General features: G+C 35.2%; 2 protein-coding genes and 1 long non-coding RNA gene across 4 annotated transcripts; 2 read left to right on the top strand and 1 right to left on the bottom strand.

Annotated features, from left to right (window-relative positions):
• Positions 1-2,265: 2,265 nt before the first annotated feature.
• LOC119637247 lies at positions 2,266-3,262 on the bottom strand. Its single transcript, XR_005247230.1, has 2 exons — positions 2,525-3,262; positions 2,266-2,435 (listed from the first exon to the last, which is right to left on the bottom strand). It is a non-coding gene; the product is annotated as an uncharacterized LOC119637247 (long non-coding RNA).
• Positions 3,263-5,544: 2,282 nt separating this feature from the next.
• LOC119637183 (glycine-rich protein DOT1-like) lies at positions 5,545-5,904 on the top strand. The gene has a single exon (XM_038033039.1). It carries the CDS (start codon positions 5,545-5,547, stop codon positions 5,902-5,904), a length of 360 nt encoding a protein of 119 aa, XP_037888967.1.
• A 3,559-nt stretch (positions 5,905-9,463) lies between these two features.
• Positions 9,464-18,234, top strand: LOC119637246 (rRNA 2'-O-methyltransferase fibrillarin-like). Of its 2 annotated transcripts, none has more exons than XM_038033120.1 (2): positions 9,464-10,537; positions 17,328-18,234. In XM_038033120.1, the coding sequence occupies exons 1-2, from the start codon at positions 10,471-10,473 to the stop codon at positions 17,522-17,524; spliced, it is 264 nt and encodes an 87-aa protein (XP_037889048.1). In that variant the 5' UTR covers positions 9,464-10,470; the 3' UTR covers positions 17,525-18,234. The 2 variants fall into 2 exon arrangements, with proteins under 2 accessions (XP_037889048.1, XP_037889047.1); XM_038033119.1 differs by lacking the exon at positions 9,464-10,537 and adding an exon at positions 17,124-17,229.
• Positions 18,235-19,667: the final 1,433 nt, after the last annotated feature.

Raw genomic sequence — 19,667 nt, 5'->3', positions numbered from 1 at the left:
GGAAGAAATAATAAACAACAAAACGAGCAAAAGGAGTGTTCTCAATTTTTGTTGCATTGTAGGCGTGTCCTTCGACCTATAAATTCTTTTGCAAATTTTTAGGTGATTTTTTAAATTTTGCGAACGGTAGAGTGCTTAGGTAGAGCGCACAAATAGTACTCCGTTGGGTACATGGGCAGATGGAAAGACGGGGTAGGGATTTTGACAAAAAAATAAAAATTGAACACTGGGTAGGCGTGGCCGTTCTTTTACTATTTATATACATATACTGCAGTATCACTCATAGAATATACATTCAAATGTTTATAAGTTTATCTGTAGTGAGGGCTTAACCAAAACTAATTTTTTTTCGCTGTAAAAAACATAGATCTTCTCAGTTTACATGGTATGTGTAGGCGTGTCGTTTCAGTAAATTCAATATTATTTGATTGATGTTCAAGTCGCGATTTTTCCAGAAAACGTTTATGAATATGTTATTTACGTTGATCGTAGAGGCAACGACACACTTCAAGAACAGGTCGGTATTCCTGCGAACGACGAATTTTATTGAAAATGGATCAGAAAATGGTCGTCTTTGCTCGAGTTGGAGCTCTTCTAACCTTTATCAGCCACATCTTGTATACTGTTTGCAAAAACACGCTAAAACGTTACCTCAAGTGGCGTCTATCTGAAGTTTGCTCCCGTTTATGCAATTTCATCCATCTTAAGCTGAGCACTTTTTCGCACGCTATCGTAATATACGACCGACCTACGTTTCTTCGCCCATAATCAATCCTCGAAAAAACTTCTCGAGTTCGTTTAATTTCAGCAATGATTAGCTGATGAAACTTTGGTCTCTTAAATTTTTCAATGATTTAACGCTTTTCTTCGGTCAGCACTTGGTTTCGTAGCGATATCTTGAGATGGAATGTGCCGGCTTCTTTAACTATTTGAAGGACGTCATTGATGTTATCAACAATTAGTCGGCCAGAGTTTTATTATCAAAACATCCCGGACGGGAACAAATAAACCACTTGCGTGTTACAGATTTTGATAAAGCGTTCTCATCATAAACTCCACACTCCAACTCTTCACAATTCTTTCTGCATTGAATTGCTTGAAACGATATTCCAAGATATAGTGAAATCTTTGAGAATTTCGGCAGATTTTCTAAACTCAATGACTTGCGGCCGGCAATGACAAATATTATAGCGTTTGTTTTCTATACCCTACACAAACTGCGTTAAATTTGCGCGGATGTAAGCAACACCCAGATGGACTCGAGATCGACGCATCTTTTATTATACCAATCGATTAGGGATCACTTTCTGGATCAGAATAACTTTCTGACTCGATTTAAGTTTGTCTGTACGTAATGTTGTCTTATATTCAACCTATGGACTGCAAATTTTTGCGATATTCTAATGAAATTTGATACGATGACTTGGTTTAGCCCAAGGACGAAAGCTATTGATAATGGCTTGCATGGGAGATGATCTCCCAGATGAAGCCTTATTTTGAAAATTCCTTATATGAATAACTGTAAATGCCCAAAGAGAAAAGAAAAACTATGTACACATTTAGCGCGGAAGCACACTCACTGCCGATCTAAATCCAAGTTGGGCGTAAATCCGCAAGTTATTGCAGACCGATTTTCCACCCCTATGAAGATATGAATATTAGACGCTAGTCCAGATACGACAAAGGCAAAGCGCCTGTTATGGAGTTAAGAGCTTATCCATTTCAATAAGTGTAAAGGGAAGCATCCCCTTTAGGAATCAACAATTTATGACCAAATGGAGAAAAATGCCTTGTTCATCACCTTTTCGTTTTTTTTTTTTTTGCGTTCGTTAAGAGGGCATATAAAAAGCCAAAAGTGCAATATAGCTTCAAGAAGGAAATACAGCGCTCTCTATATATATGTGTAAGTTTATGATGACCACACATCATTATTGTAAGTCATACTCAACTTTTTTGTTGCTTAGGTTCTGGCGGGTCCTTTGGCCGGATGCTTTAGTTAACTTGGCAGACATATTTTCTGGAATACAACAAAGGCTATGTCTATCAAATTTTACCTTTCTGAACAAATATTGAATACAAATAGTTAGGCAGGCGGACAAACGGACGAACTAAAACAATTCAGAATATGACCTATAATCTTATGCACTTGATTGATTGATTAAGCAAAATTTGTACACTTTCATCGATCCTAGCCCAACCGTAATGCAAGGAGCACACCGGTAACCCAAAGGGCGACCTGAACGAGTTCAATCTTCGAATGATATATATGTAGGACTTTTCTAAGTATTTCAATTATTTATTGAATGAGTATAAAATTGGCGTGCATTAACAAAATAAGTGAATTTAGTTAGCGCTGAAGTGAATTCACTTGCCACCGCCGCCGCCGCCACCACCACCGCCTTGCGGTAGAGGATGAGGATTAGGATTCGGAGAACCTAAAAATGATAGAAAAAAGAAAAAAAAAATTTTTTTTTTTGAACAAACCTATGAATTGAATGCGTTTACAATGCGTTAATAAGCTTACCCATAGCTACAGCTACAAGGGCTAATACAGCGGCCAGAACAGAAAATAATTTCATATTGCACTTGATGAACTCTCGATTAAAATGTTGATGTCTTCGCAGTTTATGTCGTTATTTATATTAGAAACAAAAAAAGAAAAACACATCCACACAAATCCAAACTGATCAAACGTAAATAGTTTTATTTCCCGTTGAGAATTTCGAGAAAAAAAGGAAAATAATAATAAGAAAGCAAATTTTTTTTTTTTCCTGGCTTGAATCGAATATGGAATAACCACCGATAGTGGTACGAGCTAATTCAATTTTTATGGCCGGTAAGTAACGCTTTTAAATTTTTCCGGTTTTTTTTTGATTTCCGCCCAATCGAACGCCCTAAAGTATAAAAGCATATCTGCAATCATATATATATCAGAAAATAAATTATGGCGTCTTAAGGTCTTAAGGTGAACTCTCTTCACGTTACATACGAAATGATAAAATCAACTCATTCGTTATTATGTTGATGTTGAAGAAAGAACCTCTAAACTGGTTAATAAAAATGTTATTTAATTTTATATTGAATTGCATGGGATTCGTAGAAGTAATTTTATAACCTGTTTCTTTTTACGATACAATTCATTTTTATTCATATTTGCAGCGAGAAAACAAATTGTTTATGCGCAACGCCAGATAGAATTATTACTCTATAATAATTAATAAATAGTTCCCATGATGAATGTAACGGTTCCGAACGCGTTGAAAAACATGATAAAAACTAATTACGACTTTTCAAAATCACTTATGTTCTGCATATAAGTAGCATAATACATAGCATATATATATATATATACCAACCAACTCAATGTTACCAACTTCAAATCTCAAATGCTACTGTCTTAAGACTTTAAGGTTTTACTCTTTCTCATATAAAAAATGATTAAAGTTTTTATTTAGTTCATTGATCGATTAAAGCGAAGGGAAACTACATTGAATTTTTCTCATTTCTTGCAGATTTTTTCTCGAATTTTTCTACGCGATCCTAATGATCGCTAGCAAAACACATAAAGTATTTTCCATTTTCGTGTACTTCTTTTGAGGTTATGTCGCGACATTGATCATTCCAAGCCGCCAAAAACTGATACTTTATCATGCAATAATCTACGCTTCAACAACGTTTGCAAATCTTACGCGCTTTCGTATCCCGCTGCTCAACATATAAAAAATATATTAAGTTTGTGTTGCAAGGACGAAACTGTTTATTTACTGGCGATGAAACGACTTATTAAGCGACCGCCTGCCTTTTCTATGTTGAAAAAGTGTACAATGTCGTTATTCTTGATACGCATTTACATCGTACATCTAACACAGGGAACTGTTTGAGGTAGACACACCTGTTATTATACCCATCGCTTCAAATGGAAATTCGTCTTTTCTTTTGTCTTGCTCTTTCATTACTTCTGCTCAACCTACAGTGGGCAAAATTTCGAATTATTTTGTTAAAATTTTGGCCGCTGACACATTTTGGACCTATTAGATGTGTTTCGCATTAGTTTTCAGGGCGCTTTTCTTTGTCCTTCTCTCCTCGTGGTATTCATTAACGACCACCTGGGCGTAATAGAAAGTCCTATCCAGTCGTCTGCAGACGATAGCACCTTGTGTCATCCGTTTTCCTTCAGTATGCCATGCCGTCTCCTATCCGGTTAAAATTAAAGTATAACCGGAATATGTGGGCGGAAGCATCAAAATATTGCTTGCAGGTTACGAAAGTTTGCATAAAACTCTCGATACTCTTGAGCATCGGCGTAAGATGGGCTGTATTGTGCTTATGTACAGGTGCACTCAGGCCAAGTGTTCTAGAGAGATAAAAGAGATTTGCCCACCAACAGGAGTACAGAGCTATCTCAGCGTTACCGCCCACCCGTGCAGCAGTTACTTGCATACTGCACAACACACGACCGCGACTCGTAGTTTTTAAACTGTACTACTTGTCTTTGGACCTGCCTATCAGCAGCGGCCTCTTCCATCGTAGCTGATGTCTCCATTTTCAAGTGGAACACACCACCCTTTCTGTCCACGCCTCTCTTCCTGATCACGTGTATGGCTGGTCATAGATTAGGAACAACAGATATTAAATAATACTTTAAAAGTTGTATAGATAAAAAATCGCGAGCTATAAGAATACAAAGCAGAGCAAAAAAGTCTTATGAAAAAAGAAAAGGATGCTGCTGTAAGTGTCGCGGCCATTTTGTTTTTAAAATACTATTGGAGCATAGTTTTAAATATTCCAATGAAAGTACGATTATGGGTAAATACATAAATACGAGAATATAATCCGTAATAAAATCCGAAGAAGATCGGTTTCTTCTCAATTGTGGACAGATCTGTCGATAAATTATGTGGATTTTTGGCTTGAATTTGATAGAAAGGGAAGAGAAAAAGTGTTCTTGCAGACAAAGTTTTGACGTCGCATTCATAACTTATACATCGGAATAGACAGACCGATAGATGTAAGTCTGCGTTTCATGCTACCGCTACTGTTATCGATGTCAAACAAATGTTTGACAAATTTGAAGCATCTTTTGTGTAGAATATAAAAATTAATATTTAAGTCATATGTACGGACAGAGGGGACATCAATTACGAATAAATTGAAATGTCAGTTCATTTCGGGGAAGCATTTAAAACGTAAATCTGTGACATAGACTTGTTAATGAAACCTATATCTGCGCGGGTACGACATTCAAATTCCGCGAACAACACACTTGCACACTTGTGCAACCTAAACTAGAAACCACATCAATTTGTTATTATTAATAAAAATAAGAAATTTATTGATATTGATAAGAGATGATCGTGTCAGGTTTCATATTTGTTTTTAATAATTCCAATACGAATAAAAGCAAAAGTTACCGCAATTTCATCTCTGATTATTGCTATTTCTGACAAATTGAGTAAATTTGAAAACCTTGCAAATATTCAGATTTAGTTTGCAAAGAGAGCTGTTGTCGTTAGTAAAAATAAGTAAAGCGCGAATGTTATTAGGATGAGATCACTTCTATTAGTTATAGGTATGTTATTAGTGTGGTGCAGTGTAGTTTGCCAAGGTCAATATGGTGGTGGGGGCGGAGGTCCTTATGGCGGAGGTGGTGGCGGTGGTGGTCCGTATGGCGGGGGTGGTGGCGGAAGTAGTCTAGGCGGTGGAAGAGGTGGGGGTTTTGGTCGAGGTAGCGGCGGTGGTGGTGGAGGCGGCGGAGGTGGTCCAGACGGAGGCTACGGGTATGGCGGTGTGGGTCCAAATGGAGGTTACGGCGGTGCTGGCGGTAACGGCGGTTACGGTTACTCTACTGGTGGTGGCCGTGGTGGTAGCGGTTCCAGCGGTCAAGGTTATGGCTATCATTACTAAAGCGTCATCGAAGTTCTTGAGACGGAAGCATTTCAGATAACTTGGTATCAGTTACGGCTCTTATCATCTACTTGCCTTTACATTCGAATTACTTGATTTACTTGAAACGTTAGTTTAAACAAAAATAAAAAAAAAAACGAAAAAAAAGAAAATTGAAAAAACTAATTTAAATTATATTTAAAATGGAAATTGTAAAGAAATTAAATAAATTAATAAAATAAATTAATTATTTTACAAGACTTATAAATCAGTCAATTGATGACAATTGTTTAGACATTTGTTATAGAAATCATAAGTTTTTGTGTTTGAGTGCAACTCAAAGCGAATGCACGTGATTAAATTGCCAGTTAGTTAGTTAGTCAGTCAGTCAGTCAGTCAGTTAGTCAGTCAGTCAGTCAGCGAGAGTTTAATATTTAATTGAAGTCAAGTCAGTTAATATTAATTACTATATAAAACTTTTATTTCTTTACACAATCTCGTATACATTGCAAAATATATAATATGTATGTATGCATGCATGCATGTGTTCATATCATGTATATAGGTAAAATTCTTGGAAAAAACAAGCCGCTGTATATTTTACAATAATAATAATAATAATAATTTTATTTAAATCAATGCGCAGTTTTTAGTGTAGAACGACTGACAATACAAGAGTCGCTTAGGCGCCATAATATGTCGTTATACTACTATTATCGTAAAGCAATTGCAAAGAAATTACGTGATTTGCATACGATTGAGGTAGCATCAGTTTACACTTTTGTAAAAAAAAAAAAAAAAACATCTAAGAAAATTATATTCAGTTGTGACCGAATCTTTTACGCCAATTACCCTTATCGTAAAAAATACTAGGAAAAGAAAAAAAGAAACATTTTCATATTCTATAATATTGGGTGGGCTCAAAATGAAGCTTCAGCGACCCCACGAAGTGGATGTATTCTTGAGCAGCTTGCAATTTTGCTTCGATCCGCTTTAAGCAAGATTGGAAGTTCTTGGTTGAAATTGAAAATCGCTCGACTCGGTCAAATGGCAAGCCTGTAGTACTACGTAAAATGGGAACGCCTTCGTTTTTCAAAAGCAATAAAAATTAGTTTTTTTTGTTCATTACTTGTACAAAAGCGGAAAAAATTGACCACGCCTACCTAATATTATAGTGTAATAAATTTTAATTTTTTTCCCCATAAAATACATAAATTGTTGGGTAATTTCAAATTCCAAATGCACCTAAGCAAGTCCATCTGTCCGTCTGTCCAACTGCGTAATGTCTATGGTAAACGTTGTCCCGTTAGTTGAAATAAAGATATCGCATACAAATTTGCAAAAGATTTTGAAAGTGGCCTAGATTTTTCATTGGACACGTCTACAACGCCCACAGGACTATGCGGCAAAAACTGTTCTTTTCGGAATAGAAAGAATTAGCCGCGCCCAATCCCCATTGCCGGCATCAAAATTTAGTTCTTCTATCTTTTTTGTCCTTTTTTAAGAGAACGGTGATGGATGTAAAAGCTTCGGTCACAACTGAATTTTCTTACTCGTTCAATTAAAAACATGTCAGCAAATCAGTCGCAACTCTTTAATACCTAGATGGCATTGAGAACCATTCAACTATCAATCTACAGATATCAACTAAGAACATATGTTCGCTATGTTTGGATTATCCATTTCATGTTTTTGAATAGAAGCGTTTCAAGCACAGCAGTTATTCAATATATCAATACGCACTTGCTGTTGCCATTATCACGCATCTCTGGGTGTGATAAAGGAAAGAGTTGATCTGGCATCTCTCTCAACTTTTCGATGATGAATATGAAAATTGTGATCTTGATCGGTTGTATCGCTACTGGCTATTATACGACAAATAATGTAACGCATAGTAAGCAAATTCAGAAATTTTGTTTTATATCATAAATAAAATAATAAACTTTATTGCGTCACCGCATAACTTTATGATCTATGTTTCTTGCACACAAGTACGTCAGGTTAATAGACAATTGAGCAACATAGATCATTACAATTTTAGTAACGATGGTACTGTTCGCAGCATATAATTGCTTGGGGAGAAATTAGTGAAATGTTTTTTTTTTTGCTACTTCTATACCATCCACCATTTATGCTATAGAGTATGTTAAGTATGGGCAGACTTATCAAACATGCAGAGGACTTTACGATAGACGCACCTTTCTCGACCGATTCAGCCCGATTTTCGAAATCGATCTGAGCTTGTCTATCGGCCTATCTGTAGGTTCTTCTCATAGGTGTCCATGTATTCTTGTATTCAACCTGCATGTCGCTCTTAGATATGTTTTGGAATGGTTCACTATTCCGATCAATTTGAATATTTGCACTTTGTTTTTCAACATTTTTCCGAGGAAAGCGCACTGAGTAATAGCACTTCGATATTTCAAATTGGTGTTGCAACTTTGGTTCGGCTGGGCTGATTTTTTGAACCCGCTTGTCATATAACCAACCGTTTCTACGAAAACTCAATCTTTTTTCGATACCGTACATAAGGATTATTAAGAAATGTAAACTCTTTTTATATGCCCAAAAGGCGTAATTGTTAATGTTTAATGTTCAACGTTTAATGTTTTAACTAGATGTGGCCTTTTTTATAGATCTTACTCCATATAAGATTTCTCATGAATAGTAAGCCCTTCAGCAAAAGCTTTAATTTTTAATATTTATTAATAAAAATGGATTCATAGTAGCAATTTAACAGAAAACTTATCGGTTAGGGAATTCGGATCACATAAGTCTATATTTTTAAGACTCGAACATATATAGAGGTTGTCACGAAAACCAAGCCCTTAAATGCCGAAAAACTTCTAGTTTAGACGCAAATAGAAGAATAATAAAATTTATGGAAAGTAAATCAAGTTTGCTCCATCTGGATTTTGTTATATCAAGTTTTGGACATTCTCCAGGCTTTGATTCGAAGTACACGTTTGCATGAAAATTATGCGTAATTTTGGCGAAGGTATCTAATGGTCGCCTTTGCTCGGCTATAATATTTTTACTTGTTCATTATACCAATCGTTAAAGAATCGTCTTTTGAATAGATTATGTCTGTCCATTCATATAAAAATTTTCGAGATATTTTGATGGCACAAATTTGGTACATTGACTATTCAAAATGCATTGGATCGATTCATTTTTACCACCAGCCTCCATATAAAGGCATATATGAAATAAATTTGCTATTGGAAATATTTACCAAGAAAAATCGGTTAAAAGTAATAATTTTTGGACACTAAATAGGGCGACATGGTTGAATTTCTTAAAACGCCCTTTATATAATCATTTTCACAATTTACGTATATATTATACCGTTATATAATATTTTATGCTAAACACTGGCCATAAATAGTGTTTTCAATGACATGTAAATTTACGGTACTTAGCTTGGATAATGTCGGTCTACTTGTCCTTCCCGCATAAGCGACTTTCTATAATGAAATGATTTAATTTGTGATATTTTATGAGAAAAATGCCGATCCAGGAGCACGGTCAATTATGACGTTTTAATTTACTTTAGTAAGAAGCTTAGTCTTAGTCTTGCCATATGTAGAAAATGCACAACCTTAACACTGTAAACTAAGAGAAAAACTGTAAAGCAAGTCGTTTATTTTGCAACATTGAATATATTACAAGATCTCTCCAGAGATAAAGATTACAAATTTTTTTATTCCTTTTGATTTCGTCTCTTGAACTAAGCATACTTGCGTCAAGCTTTACCTGTCTGTCAGTCAGTCTTTGCAACAGTAGATGACAGTTGAACGAATGGGTAAACGATAATGGCCAAAATGCAAGCACGATTCTAAGGACTGTGAAGAATGCAAGTGTTCTAATACAAAATATTAATATCGTCTAAAAATGGAGGGAAAAATTCAAAAAAAAAAAAATGCACTGAGTTTTTATCGATTGATTTGTTAATCACTGTTATGAGCTCGGTTATGCGTCTTTGATGAAAAATATCGAGAACTAATTCTTATGGCATAATTTTTTTTTTGTTATTGAGTTTTTCGGCGAACTCTTTTGGCGGTAGGCTTTCGTTCGCAAGGCATACCTGCATACAGATGGTTTGGTGAAAACCACGCTGGACCTTAACTGTTGACCATCAAGTGTATTAGGGCAGATGAAGAGAATTTGTCGGGTACCGCCATCGTTATGATTTATTCTCTATTATTCGTTTAGCAATAAGATCGAAATATAATGCAACAGTCACTCGTTCAAAAAAAACTAAACCTTTTTAATTATATTGAAAACAATTAAATATCAAAATTGATTGATTGATATTGTTAATTAGGAATTAATTAATTTGCGCGTATGTGCATAAACGTATAAGATTACATATGTGTATGTAGATGAGCAAAATTCAGTAAATCCAATATTATTAAAATGATATTCAAGTCGGGATTTTCCTAGAAAACATTTATAAATATTTTATTTGCATTGATTGTTGATAAATTCGTAGAGGCTGCGACAGATTTTGAAAACAGGTTCGATTTCCCATATTTGGTATAAATAGCGCTTATATTGTTCAATTGATCATCAGTCTTATTTCCGATGAAGTTCTACGTGCTATTTGCTTACCTTGTGGCTCTATTAGCCAGTCTATTGGCTGTGGCTAGTGGTAAGTTGAAAAACATCTCCTCGAGCTAAACAGTTCCGAGTAACATAAGTGAAATTTGTCTATTTTAAGCCTCACCTAATCCTAATCCTGTACCTCATCCCAACCATGGCCATGAGGCTGGTTTCGGCGGAGGTGGTGGTGGCGGCGGCGGTGGCGGTGCTGCCTTCGGCGGTGGTGGTGGTGGTGGCGGAGGTGGTGGTGGCAAATAAGTCGCCTATCCTTCTTAAAAATCAATTATCTACCGTTTTGCGTCGACCACTGTAACTCTTAATGCTTTCTTACGTAAGAATAAAATTGTAATGTTTGGACAGTTTTGCAAATAAAAATTCATATCATATCTGATCTACGCCTGAAATTTTTCAATATTTTCAAATGGGAATATTTATGATCGCTTTATGCTGCAGGACATTACAAGTTCTCTTACATTCGTAGGTTCTTGCTTTGTTAGAAGTGAAGTTTTGTCGAGCAATAATATTAGGTAGTTGCATATATTTTGGCCATATTTTGACTTGAATAAAGAATTCATTGTTGAAAATTGCCACAATATATATTAATCGAAATAGTTTTGCATCATTTTCTGCAACATTTTATAATTGGTTTAGCAACCTTGCGATAGCATGTCGAACGAACTTATATTGGTTTGGCAGCGATCCATTTTCACGGTTCTTTAACTTTGCGGAGCCGTGTGCCATCCAAGCCATTATGCATCGATCTGTACAAGTGGTTATCAGAAGACGCCATATCTGGCGAGTACGCTGGGTGCGGCAGAACTTCCCATTCGAGCTGCAACAGCGTATTTGTGGGCAACTCTTGCATCAAGTGGCCAATATGGCATTTTCAGGGTATTTGCGAGATTAGCATTTTTCGTTCTTTTAAATCCTTTCCATCGCATGTAAACATGTTGACGTAGTTGGCTGATCAATCGCCAAGCTGTGCCAATGTTCTTTGCAAGTTTGAACTGGATTTTCGTCCACTAAATCTGATCCTCCAGTCAAGGGCCAAAATATATATACAACCCCCTAATAAAAGGTACAAATTTGTTTAGATAAAAATTTTTTTTTTTTAATTACAGCCAAATGTGGGGAATTGTCGTAAAAATGTTTTGATTCCCTATTCAATAGGTGTCATGCTTGTGTCAGTACATGTCAGTGTATCAAATGCACTACCACTGATTTTCCTCAAATCGCTCTGAGTGTAGCCTGTACATAGCGAATTTACAATACCCGTCCTCCATAAATGCAAACGTTATTGTCCGCAACAGTAGCCGAGTACGTACGAACCGCAACTAAAGAATCAGTACTCGCGGGGTCAAATTCCAGTGCGATAGAGCTTGCTTTATGTGTAATGAGTGCTCAGTTGATGATACAGACCCACTAGGCTGCGATCGCTTTTCTGCGTCGGTCTTTTTCTTCACTTTTTGATCGTCATCGTTTGCAGGAATAAGAGACATCCCCTGTGTGTGTGATTCGTTATTCAAAAAAAAAAAAAAAAAAAAAAAAAAATAGAAAAAGTTCGAGGGCTATACTACTTCGTCTAATGTAATTGTTGATTGATAAAATAATGCATTGTTTTCTGCTCGTGCAAATTTTCCACTTCCGTTTAGAATTCCGAATTACTATTATTAAGCGGTTTTTGTCAAAAAGTGTTGAAAATTGCAATTATTTTCGTATAATGAATTCTCTACAATATGACGTTGTATGGGTAGGGGTAGTGTACAGTGTAAACATTGCAATGAGCGCTATTCTCCACGATTACGAAACACGTCAATAACACTTCAAACAACGAATTAATTGATATTCCATTGGTGTCCATGTTCTCATGCGAGTTAGGTGATTTTTTTATATATCGCGATACGACGAAAAAATTCCAATGAACAAATTATATGAAAGCAAAACGAGTTTGTCGAAAAGGCTATACGTAAGGTAGATTAAAACAAAACCATTTGCATGGAATGAAATTATTTGCCTTAACCTACGACACGGCAATGAATTACCTAACAGTGCTTTACAATTAAAGCAGCGAAATAGAAAAACCTCAGGTAATCGCTTAAATGATATTGCGTAAGAGTTAAGACAATTTATTTAAAATGATTATTTCCGATAAAAAACCAGTGGAAAGATTATTGTCTGGTTAGGCCGACTATTGAATACACTTCACAATATGTTTAACACAATTCTTAGTTTTGCCATAGAACACAAAAAATTTTAACCGGTTTTTTTAGGAACTTATTATTACGGGATTGTATATTAAAAGCTAGACAAATTTGCAAATAAATGCTTACCTTCCGCAAGAAGGGTTAAGAAGCGCTAAGAAATATCTATAAAAAATTACTATTATAAGTCAATTCTCATCCAAACGTAGTAAAACTTGGACTTTTCCGCCCTGAAAAACAAAAATTGTCGTGAAAATCCTTACGTAAGAAATGATGTAATATTAGACGTATCTAGTCCAAATTTAGTAGCGTTAATTTTGATATCAAATAACGACTATCGAGCAATTTTTATCATAAAATATGAAAATTTAGACTTTTCTGCCCCAAAGAACAAAAATTTGCGTGCAAATCCTTATATAGGGCAGAATCTGGAAATAGGTGTATGTCCTCCAAATTTCGTAGAGTTAATTTTTATATTGAATTACTCGATAAACTAATCGATAAACTTTCATCATAACATATTAAAACTTAAACTTTTTTGCCCTATGCGACGTGTAGCCTGAATACTAATTCATATAGACCGACATCAGGCGATCAGACACTCTTAGATCAATTCAGATTATGATTCTGAATCGATCGGTATAATAAAAGGTGAGTCTATTTTAAGACCTTTTGCATGCTACATACGTCCGCACTAATTTAACATACCCTGTATCTGAATCGACTTAAGAATGTTCCTCCATTCGTTTGCTCATCTGTCCGTCTGTCCAACTATGTAGTATCTGCGGTAAATATTCTCTCGTTCGCAAAAATGAAAACATTGCCTATAAATTTGCAAAAGAGTTTTGAAAAAGGTGCAAGCAGATCAAAGTACACGGCTACAACACGGACATGTCTATCTAATCAACACTGAGAACATTTGTGCTTTCCGTGCCGTTCGTTCTCGTTGCTGCTAAACTACAACAGATATACGAGATAAATTTCGAAACAGTTATTAATATAATAGTAAAAAAAAAAACAACCACGCCCACCCAATGTTATGGAATATGTAAATTTATATTCTTCCTTTTTCTCAATCTTTCACATAATAACGGTGATGGACATAAAAGATTCGTTCGCAAACGAATCTAATTATCGCAAGTCGTTTTTTTTTTTTTTTCAGATTAAAACCAAAAGCCCTATACAATGATGACATAATGGTTTTATCAGAGAAATTGCAAAGGCTTATCGATCTGAATAGTCTGAATTATGTCGGTTAAGGAGAATAACTACAAATAGAAGAGATACGTGTAGGAATCTTGATGAAAATGCATCACGAACGTGTTTTGAAGCAAATGAGAAAATGAGTTTACTCTCACCAGCCGTTGGTTAGTATAAAAGGAATAAATAAAAGGAATAAATATATATATATATATATATATATGTATATATGTCCATTAAGGAAAACGTTTTATTTTAACATACATATAATAAAAACAAAAACATGAACGACCGTCATACCGATGTATTGCACATGCAATTCGATAAAAGAGTGAAGATATAAATTTGAAGCATCAATTACAACAACAAAGATGGAATGATTTTCCATTGAGCATACGGAGCACACGTTCCAATTTGCTCGATATGATGATACATACGACTGTGCATTATTTTTTCCTTGCTTTTTTTTTTTACGTAGTAGCTTTTTCATGCTCGGCATTTTCTTATTCGATTGCATCCGCCTTGGTATCGTTTATTACGAGTTAGCTTGCTGTGGCAACATCTTTGTTGGGCCGTAAGGTAACATGATATTTTAAACATTTTCAAGTGCACTGTTGTTTAATGGCTTCCAATACTTTAGCGGGATGAAGAATGCCACAAGGACGGACAACATATGGAATAGATCACTAAATTCAGTAAGTGATAAACTTAGATACGAAATCACCGGCTGAACGTCTTCATTATGCCTTACATTATTCGTGGCACAGAGCATGTTAAGTTGGTGTTGCTGTATGTAACACGCTTAAGATAGATCTACCATTTATTCTACCGATCGATTCAGAATCACAATCTGAAGTGATCTGAAGCCTGTCTGTCCGTCTAGAAGTCTTTCGATATAAATTTGTGTTCAAGCTGTAGGTCGCTATTTTTGAGATATTTCGATAAAGTTTGATATAGTGACGTGTTTTGACCCAAAGCCGAACACTATTGGAAATGGTTCGGATGCGTTCACTTTTTCGACCACTCTCCATATAACGCCATATTCTGAAAAGTCGTTATATCGAAAGAACTTGTAATTTTCAAAATTTCTCAGCAAAAGTGATTAAGCAGGGGTGTTTCGGCAATCTAAATTGATATGAAAACTTTGGACTGGCGGAGGCAAGCTTTGAACTTTCTCATATAACGAAAACTAAAGTTCATACAACATGATGAAAATTATATCATAATAGTAATTTAACATAAAAAACTTAACTGTACCAAATTTGGACCATCTCGGCCTATTTTTCGAAATCGATTATAATATGAATTTTCACAAAAATTAATCCTTTATCGAGCAGAAAAGTGAAAGTTTTAATATTAGTTTGGGGAAAAAGAAATCCATTATTTTTATATGAACTTTAGGACTTTATTTAATATGTTTCGGATTGTCCGATTTGGGTCAAATATGCACCGTGGTGATATGCATGTGGTAATTGAAAATTGACCCTTAATAGCAATTTCATACAAAAATAAGAATCGCGTTAGACAATGTTGTGTAAGGTGTTTAATGATCGGCCATGCCCGACCATAATGTTCTTACTTGTTTTGATTGCGTCTGTTCCCATAATACCCTGCGAAAATCTCTACTTCTGGAGCGTAGAAAAAGTTGCAGTGATTCATAGTGCAGTGACGGATACCTATATCTCTCACGTAAACGGCGTAGTAATCCACAATTGTTAAACATTCATTCTGCTGTTAAGTTTTTCAAATGAAGTAAACGAACCGCATCTGGAGCGGCTTAAACGTTGCCTTACGGCACAGTCTTTACCCGATCAGATTATGTTATTTTCCTAACGCATTCACGTTTCTCGCATTTAAGAATAAAGTATTCTGTGCTATATGGTCGATGAAATGTAAGATTTCTTTTCGAACATTTGGTAAAAGTTGCTGCAAAGGACGATCATATTTAGCTCATGCATCATTTTGGAATTCATTTTTCCATTGCTTATGCAAGCGATTTTTAATGGGTTGAAGAGCTTTCTTATTAGAGTGTAATAAATCTGTCGGTTTATCTTTTCATCGATTAGAGAATTAAAACAATTACGCAACCGAAGAAAGTGAAAATCATGTACAGAGGAAGATGTTAATCAATAGCTATAAGTTTAGCAAAAACAAGGAGAAAGCGAGCAAGTAAGAAAATTATATTCGATTACTCTAAAAAAGAATTTAGAAAAAAAAAACAACGAATAAAAGTAAATATCAATACTCCATAATATGGGGTGGGCATGGCTGATTTTTTTCCATTTTTGTAAAATAATACGTACGTATAAAATTTCACGGTGTCTCTGTCTGTTGTATTAGCGTTTGACAGAATTGAGCGTGAAATGCGCAAATCGAAGATGTTATCATTTAATGTTGCTAATTGTAGGCGTGTCTGTCGACCGATTTAATCGTATCCCAAAAACCAATCAAATGCACAAAATTCCAATGGTTTTTATATCTGTTGCGGCTTGAAGATCGATCATCAGACCGGCAAATAAATGGCCGATTAACGGTAAGGCTTACATCCATTGAGAACTTGACGTTGATCGAGATTAAGAAGAAAAGATTTCGAGCAATTGATCAAATTGATATCAAATATGTCCGGGCAATTTGTAAATCTGCAATTTACAGATCATCCTTCCGATAATTGATTTAATGATGATTTCTTTCTTCAATTTTTGATAACCTTCTTGACGACACACAGACGACATTGCGCTTCAAAATATATTCAATTAAACAGTGTTTTTGCCGTTTGAAAAGCTGATAAGCAGCAACGATCACGCAAACGTTTCAATATGTTTCGCATTAATTGCATGAAACTGTCCCGGGAACGACAATAACGTAATTTATTGCAGTTTTTCCAAATTCAAATGCAATGAAAACAATAATTTGCAATTATAAGTAAAAATTTATTTATATATATGCTTGAGTGCGTCTTACGAATGAAATCAAGGTATGGGATTTTTCCTTAATACAAGTAACAAGAGCTATCTTATCTCAATAACGCTTGATGTCAATTTGGTCGCTGTTGTTATTATTAGTAAGCACTTTTAGTATTACTAGCACTACTAGCACTACTAGCACTACTTGTCTGGGCCTATATATTTGTAAAAATTGCGGCTTTGTTTTGCTTTGTTTTTTTTTTTTTTTTGTTATTTGTTATTATTAGATTACAAATAGAAGCGCAGAGAAAATTTGTATAAAAAGAAATGGAAATATAAGCGCGGAAGCTAAACGTGGGAAAAGTGTCGTTTCACAAAGATGAATAAGCTGTTAACGTTAATATTTTATATATTTGTTTTGTTCGCTTTATATGAAGGTTTGTGTGTCATTGCGCCTTAACGAATAATTATAATTATAATTATAATGGATATTATTGAAATTGAAAAATTAAAAAAAAAAAAAATTTTCTTATAGCTGCACCGCAAGGTGGCGGAGGAGGTGGTGGTGGCGGCGGTGGTGGCCGCGGTTGTAATTGTGAACCGGGTGGCGGAGGTGGTGGCGGCGGTGGCGGTGGTGGTTCCTTGGGTCATGGACCGGGCGGACCCGGCGGTCCCGGCGGAGCAAAAGGACCTGATTGTGTGCGACCATCTTGGATGCCGCCCTGTCCTTAAATATTATTTACTAAAAAAAAATATATTAATTTATTTTAGATTTTAATCGTTGCTGTGATCTTTCCAATTGAAACATATATATTATAGTTATTTTGCAAGAAGCTTAAGAAACGAAACTATGCTATGCAGCAAGAAATACGAAAGACGCAGAGTGAAAAACTTTTACTATTAACTTTGATTAGAAACGATATGTACGTCTTATTGGATTGGATGTACGATTCCATAAAAAGTCTTCTGGAAGAAAATTTTTTTATATTTTTTTTTCGTATCTTTTACAAACTTGTCTCAGTAGTGTAATATTAATAGCAATCATTAGTTTATGGTTGAAACGCGATAACCCATTGTTTCACGAGTTACATCGCAAGCGAACGCGTTCTGCTGCAAGTAAAAGTCGCTTACATCTATTACATCAATTTCAGCCAAAAAATGCAACATTGCTCGATAAAGCATCCATTAACTGCTATGGTCGAATGAGTATCATTTTTAGAAAAATTTTGAAACGAACATATCGCCAATCAGAGTGCCATACCCCTTTAATTAAACAGATTGTTCGAAAAAGCTTTCTTTACTCGTCCAGACAAATGAAAGCAAAATAATTTTGTTCAGAAAATCATTTAATCGAGATTGTTGGCTAATTGATGTTAAAAGTGAGACACAATTCATGTCATTAAATTTCAATAAATTGCATACAAACGCAATGAAAGTGCGAATCTGATAACGAGGCAACTTCTCACTCCCATAATCGATATGTTGGTTGTAGCACTTATGATATGCACAATGCCGGCTGCATATAAAAAATGGACCCGTCAATCCTTAAGATTAAGTGATTCAAGTACAAGTGGATTGAATGGAATTCCTAGGGCGTTTGATGTAAATACCTGCGACATATCCTACTCGAAGGATTTATCAAAATTATAACTATTTTATTGCTCTTTACATTTCTTAGTCTGGCTATAGATTGATACAACTAATCCAAGTCAATTTTGACCATCCAGCAGGCCCTGATCAGACGGAATCTACATTAAATATCTTTGAGAACAATAATCCTCCCCCCTTTTAACTTCTCTAAAATAGATGAATAAACTAATGGAAGCATGAGGACATTTTTGTAAAGATCAAAGATAAATTTATAGGAAAAGTCGAAAATCTTTGAAAAAAAATGCACTAATTGGAAAATTGGCTTGGGGCGAATTTCGCATACCCACCACTCTGTTTTTCGCATTCTACTCTCCAAGTTCTTTTATTTGAGACCCATATTGTTGGTATTATGAAAAAAAAAGGTAACCGCAGTGCCTACCATATTTATTTTAGAACCAACTCAATTTTTAGGCAGATAATATATCTGTATTTGGGGAATGTGCAGAATAGTTTTAAACCTTCTCTGTCTTGTTTGCGCTATGACAAAACCCGTATTAAACTGAGAAACAAAGTGAAAAAAAGATAATTTAATCGATTGCAACTTTGTGCGGATACGGCCCAGTTTCTCTATTTTTGCACGTAAAGGCTAAAGTGTTTGGCAAAGTAAATGTGGAAAATTTCATCCTTCTAAGTTTAAAAATTTCCGAGTAATGAGCAAAAATTCAAAAATTTTTGTTAAAAAAAACTGACTTACATTCAGTTTACGCTCCACTGCGTGTTACTGCTCTGATCAATTTTGCCCCATTTTCAATACCAAAGAGTGCACGCAAAAAGTTCCAATGTTTCTATCAAATTTGAAGACGATATCTTCCTTTTTAGCGACTAGGAGGAGTGTCAACAGGAAACGCCACACAGACGAACGGACATGGCTTAATCAATTCAGAATTTTACGCTAATCAAGAACATACATACATACGGTAAACTTTAGTCTAAAGCTTCCCTTTGAGTGTTACATGCATTATGAAAAGAAAAGCAACCTTTAGTGATAAGTATAGAAGTGTAGATCGCTTTTGAAGCCTGAAATTACAAATAATTTCTTTGCCTTATATTGACTTTTTCTTGCGCTAAATACAATAAAAGTTGTTTTGCTTGGATTGAGAATCTGTAGACTCGACATGAACGCTGCATTTGACAAAAATTGGAAAAAATTTTTTTTTTTTTTTTTTTTTTAAATTTTTTCTGCTTATTCTTTTTAAAAAGGCAATAAAAGGGCGTAAACACATAT

Source organism: Glossina fuscipes, unplaced genomic scaffold (genome assembly GCF_014805625.2).
Source record: "Glossina fuscipes isolate IAEA_lab_2018 unplaced genomic scaffold, Yale_Gfus_2 43, whole genome shotgun sequence".
Taxonomy (NCBI): Eukaryota; Metazoa; Arthropoda; class Insecta; order Diptera; family Glossinidae; genus Glossina; species Glossina fuscipes.
Note: the sequence above shows the minus strand (reverse complement) of the source record. Positions and strands in the feature narration are given on the sequence as shown.

Bases quoted from the DNA above. Each gene is read 5' to 3' on its own strand.
- LOC119637183 (XM_038033039.1), top strand. From the start codon at position 5,545: ATGAGATCACTTCTATTAGTTATAGGTATGTTATTAGTGTGGTGCAGT.
- LOC119637246 (XM_038033120.1), top strand. From the start codon at position 10,471: ATGAAGTTCTACGTGCTATTTGCTTACCTTGTGGCTCTATTAGCCAGT. The intron at 10,538-17,327 runs GTAAGTTGAAAA...ATTTTCTTATAG, and splicing joins TCTATTGGCTGTGGCTAGTG to CTGCACCGCAAGGTGGCGGA.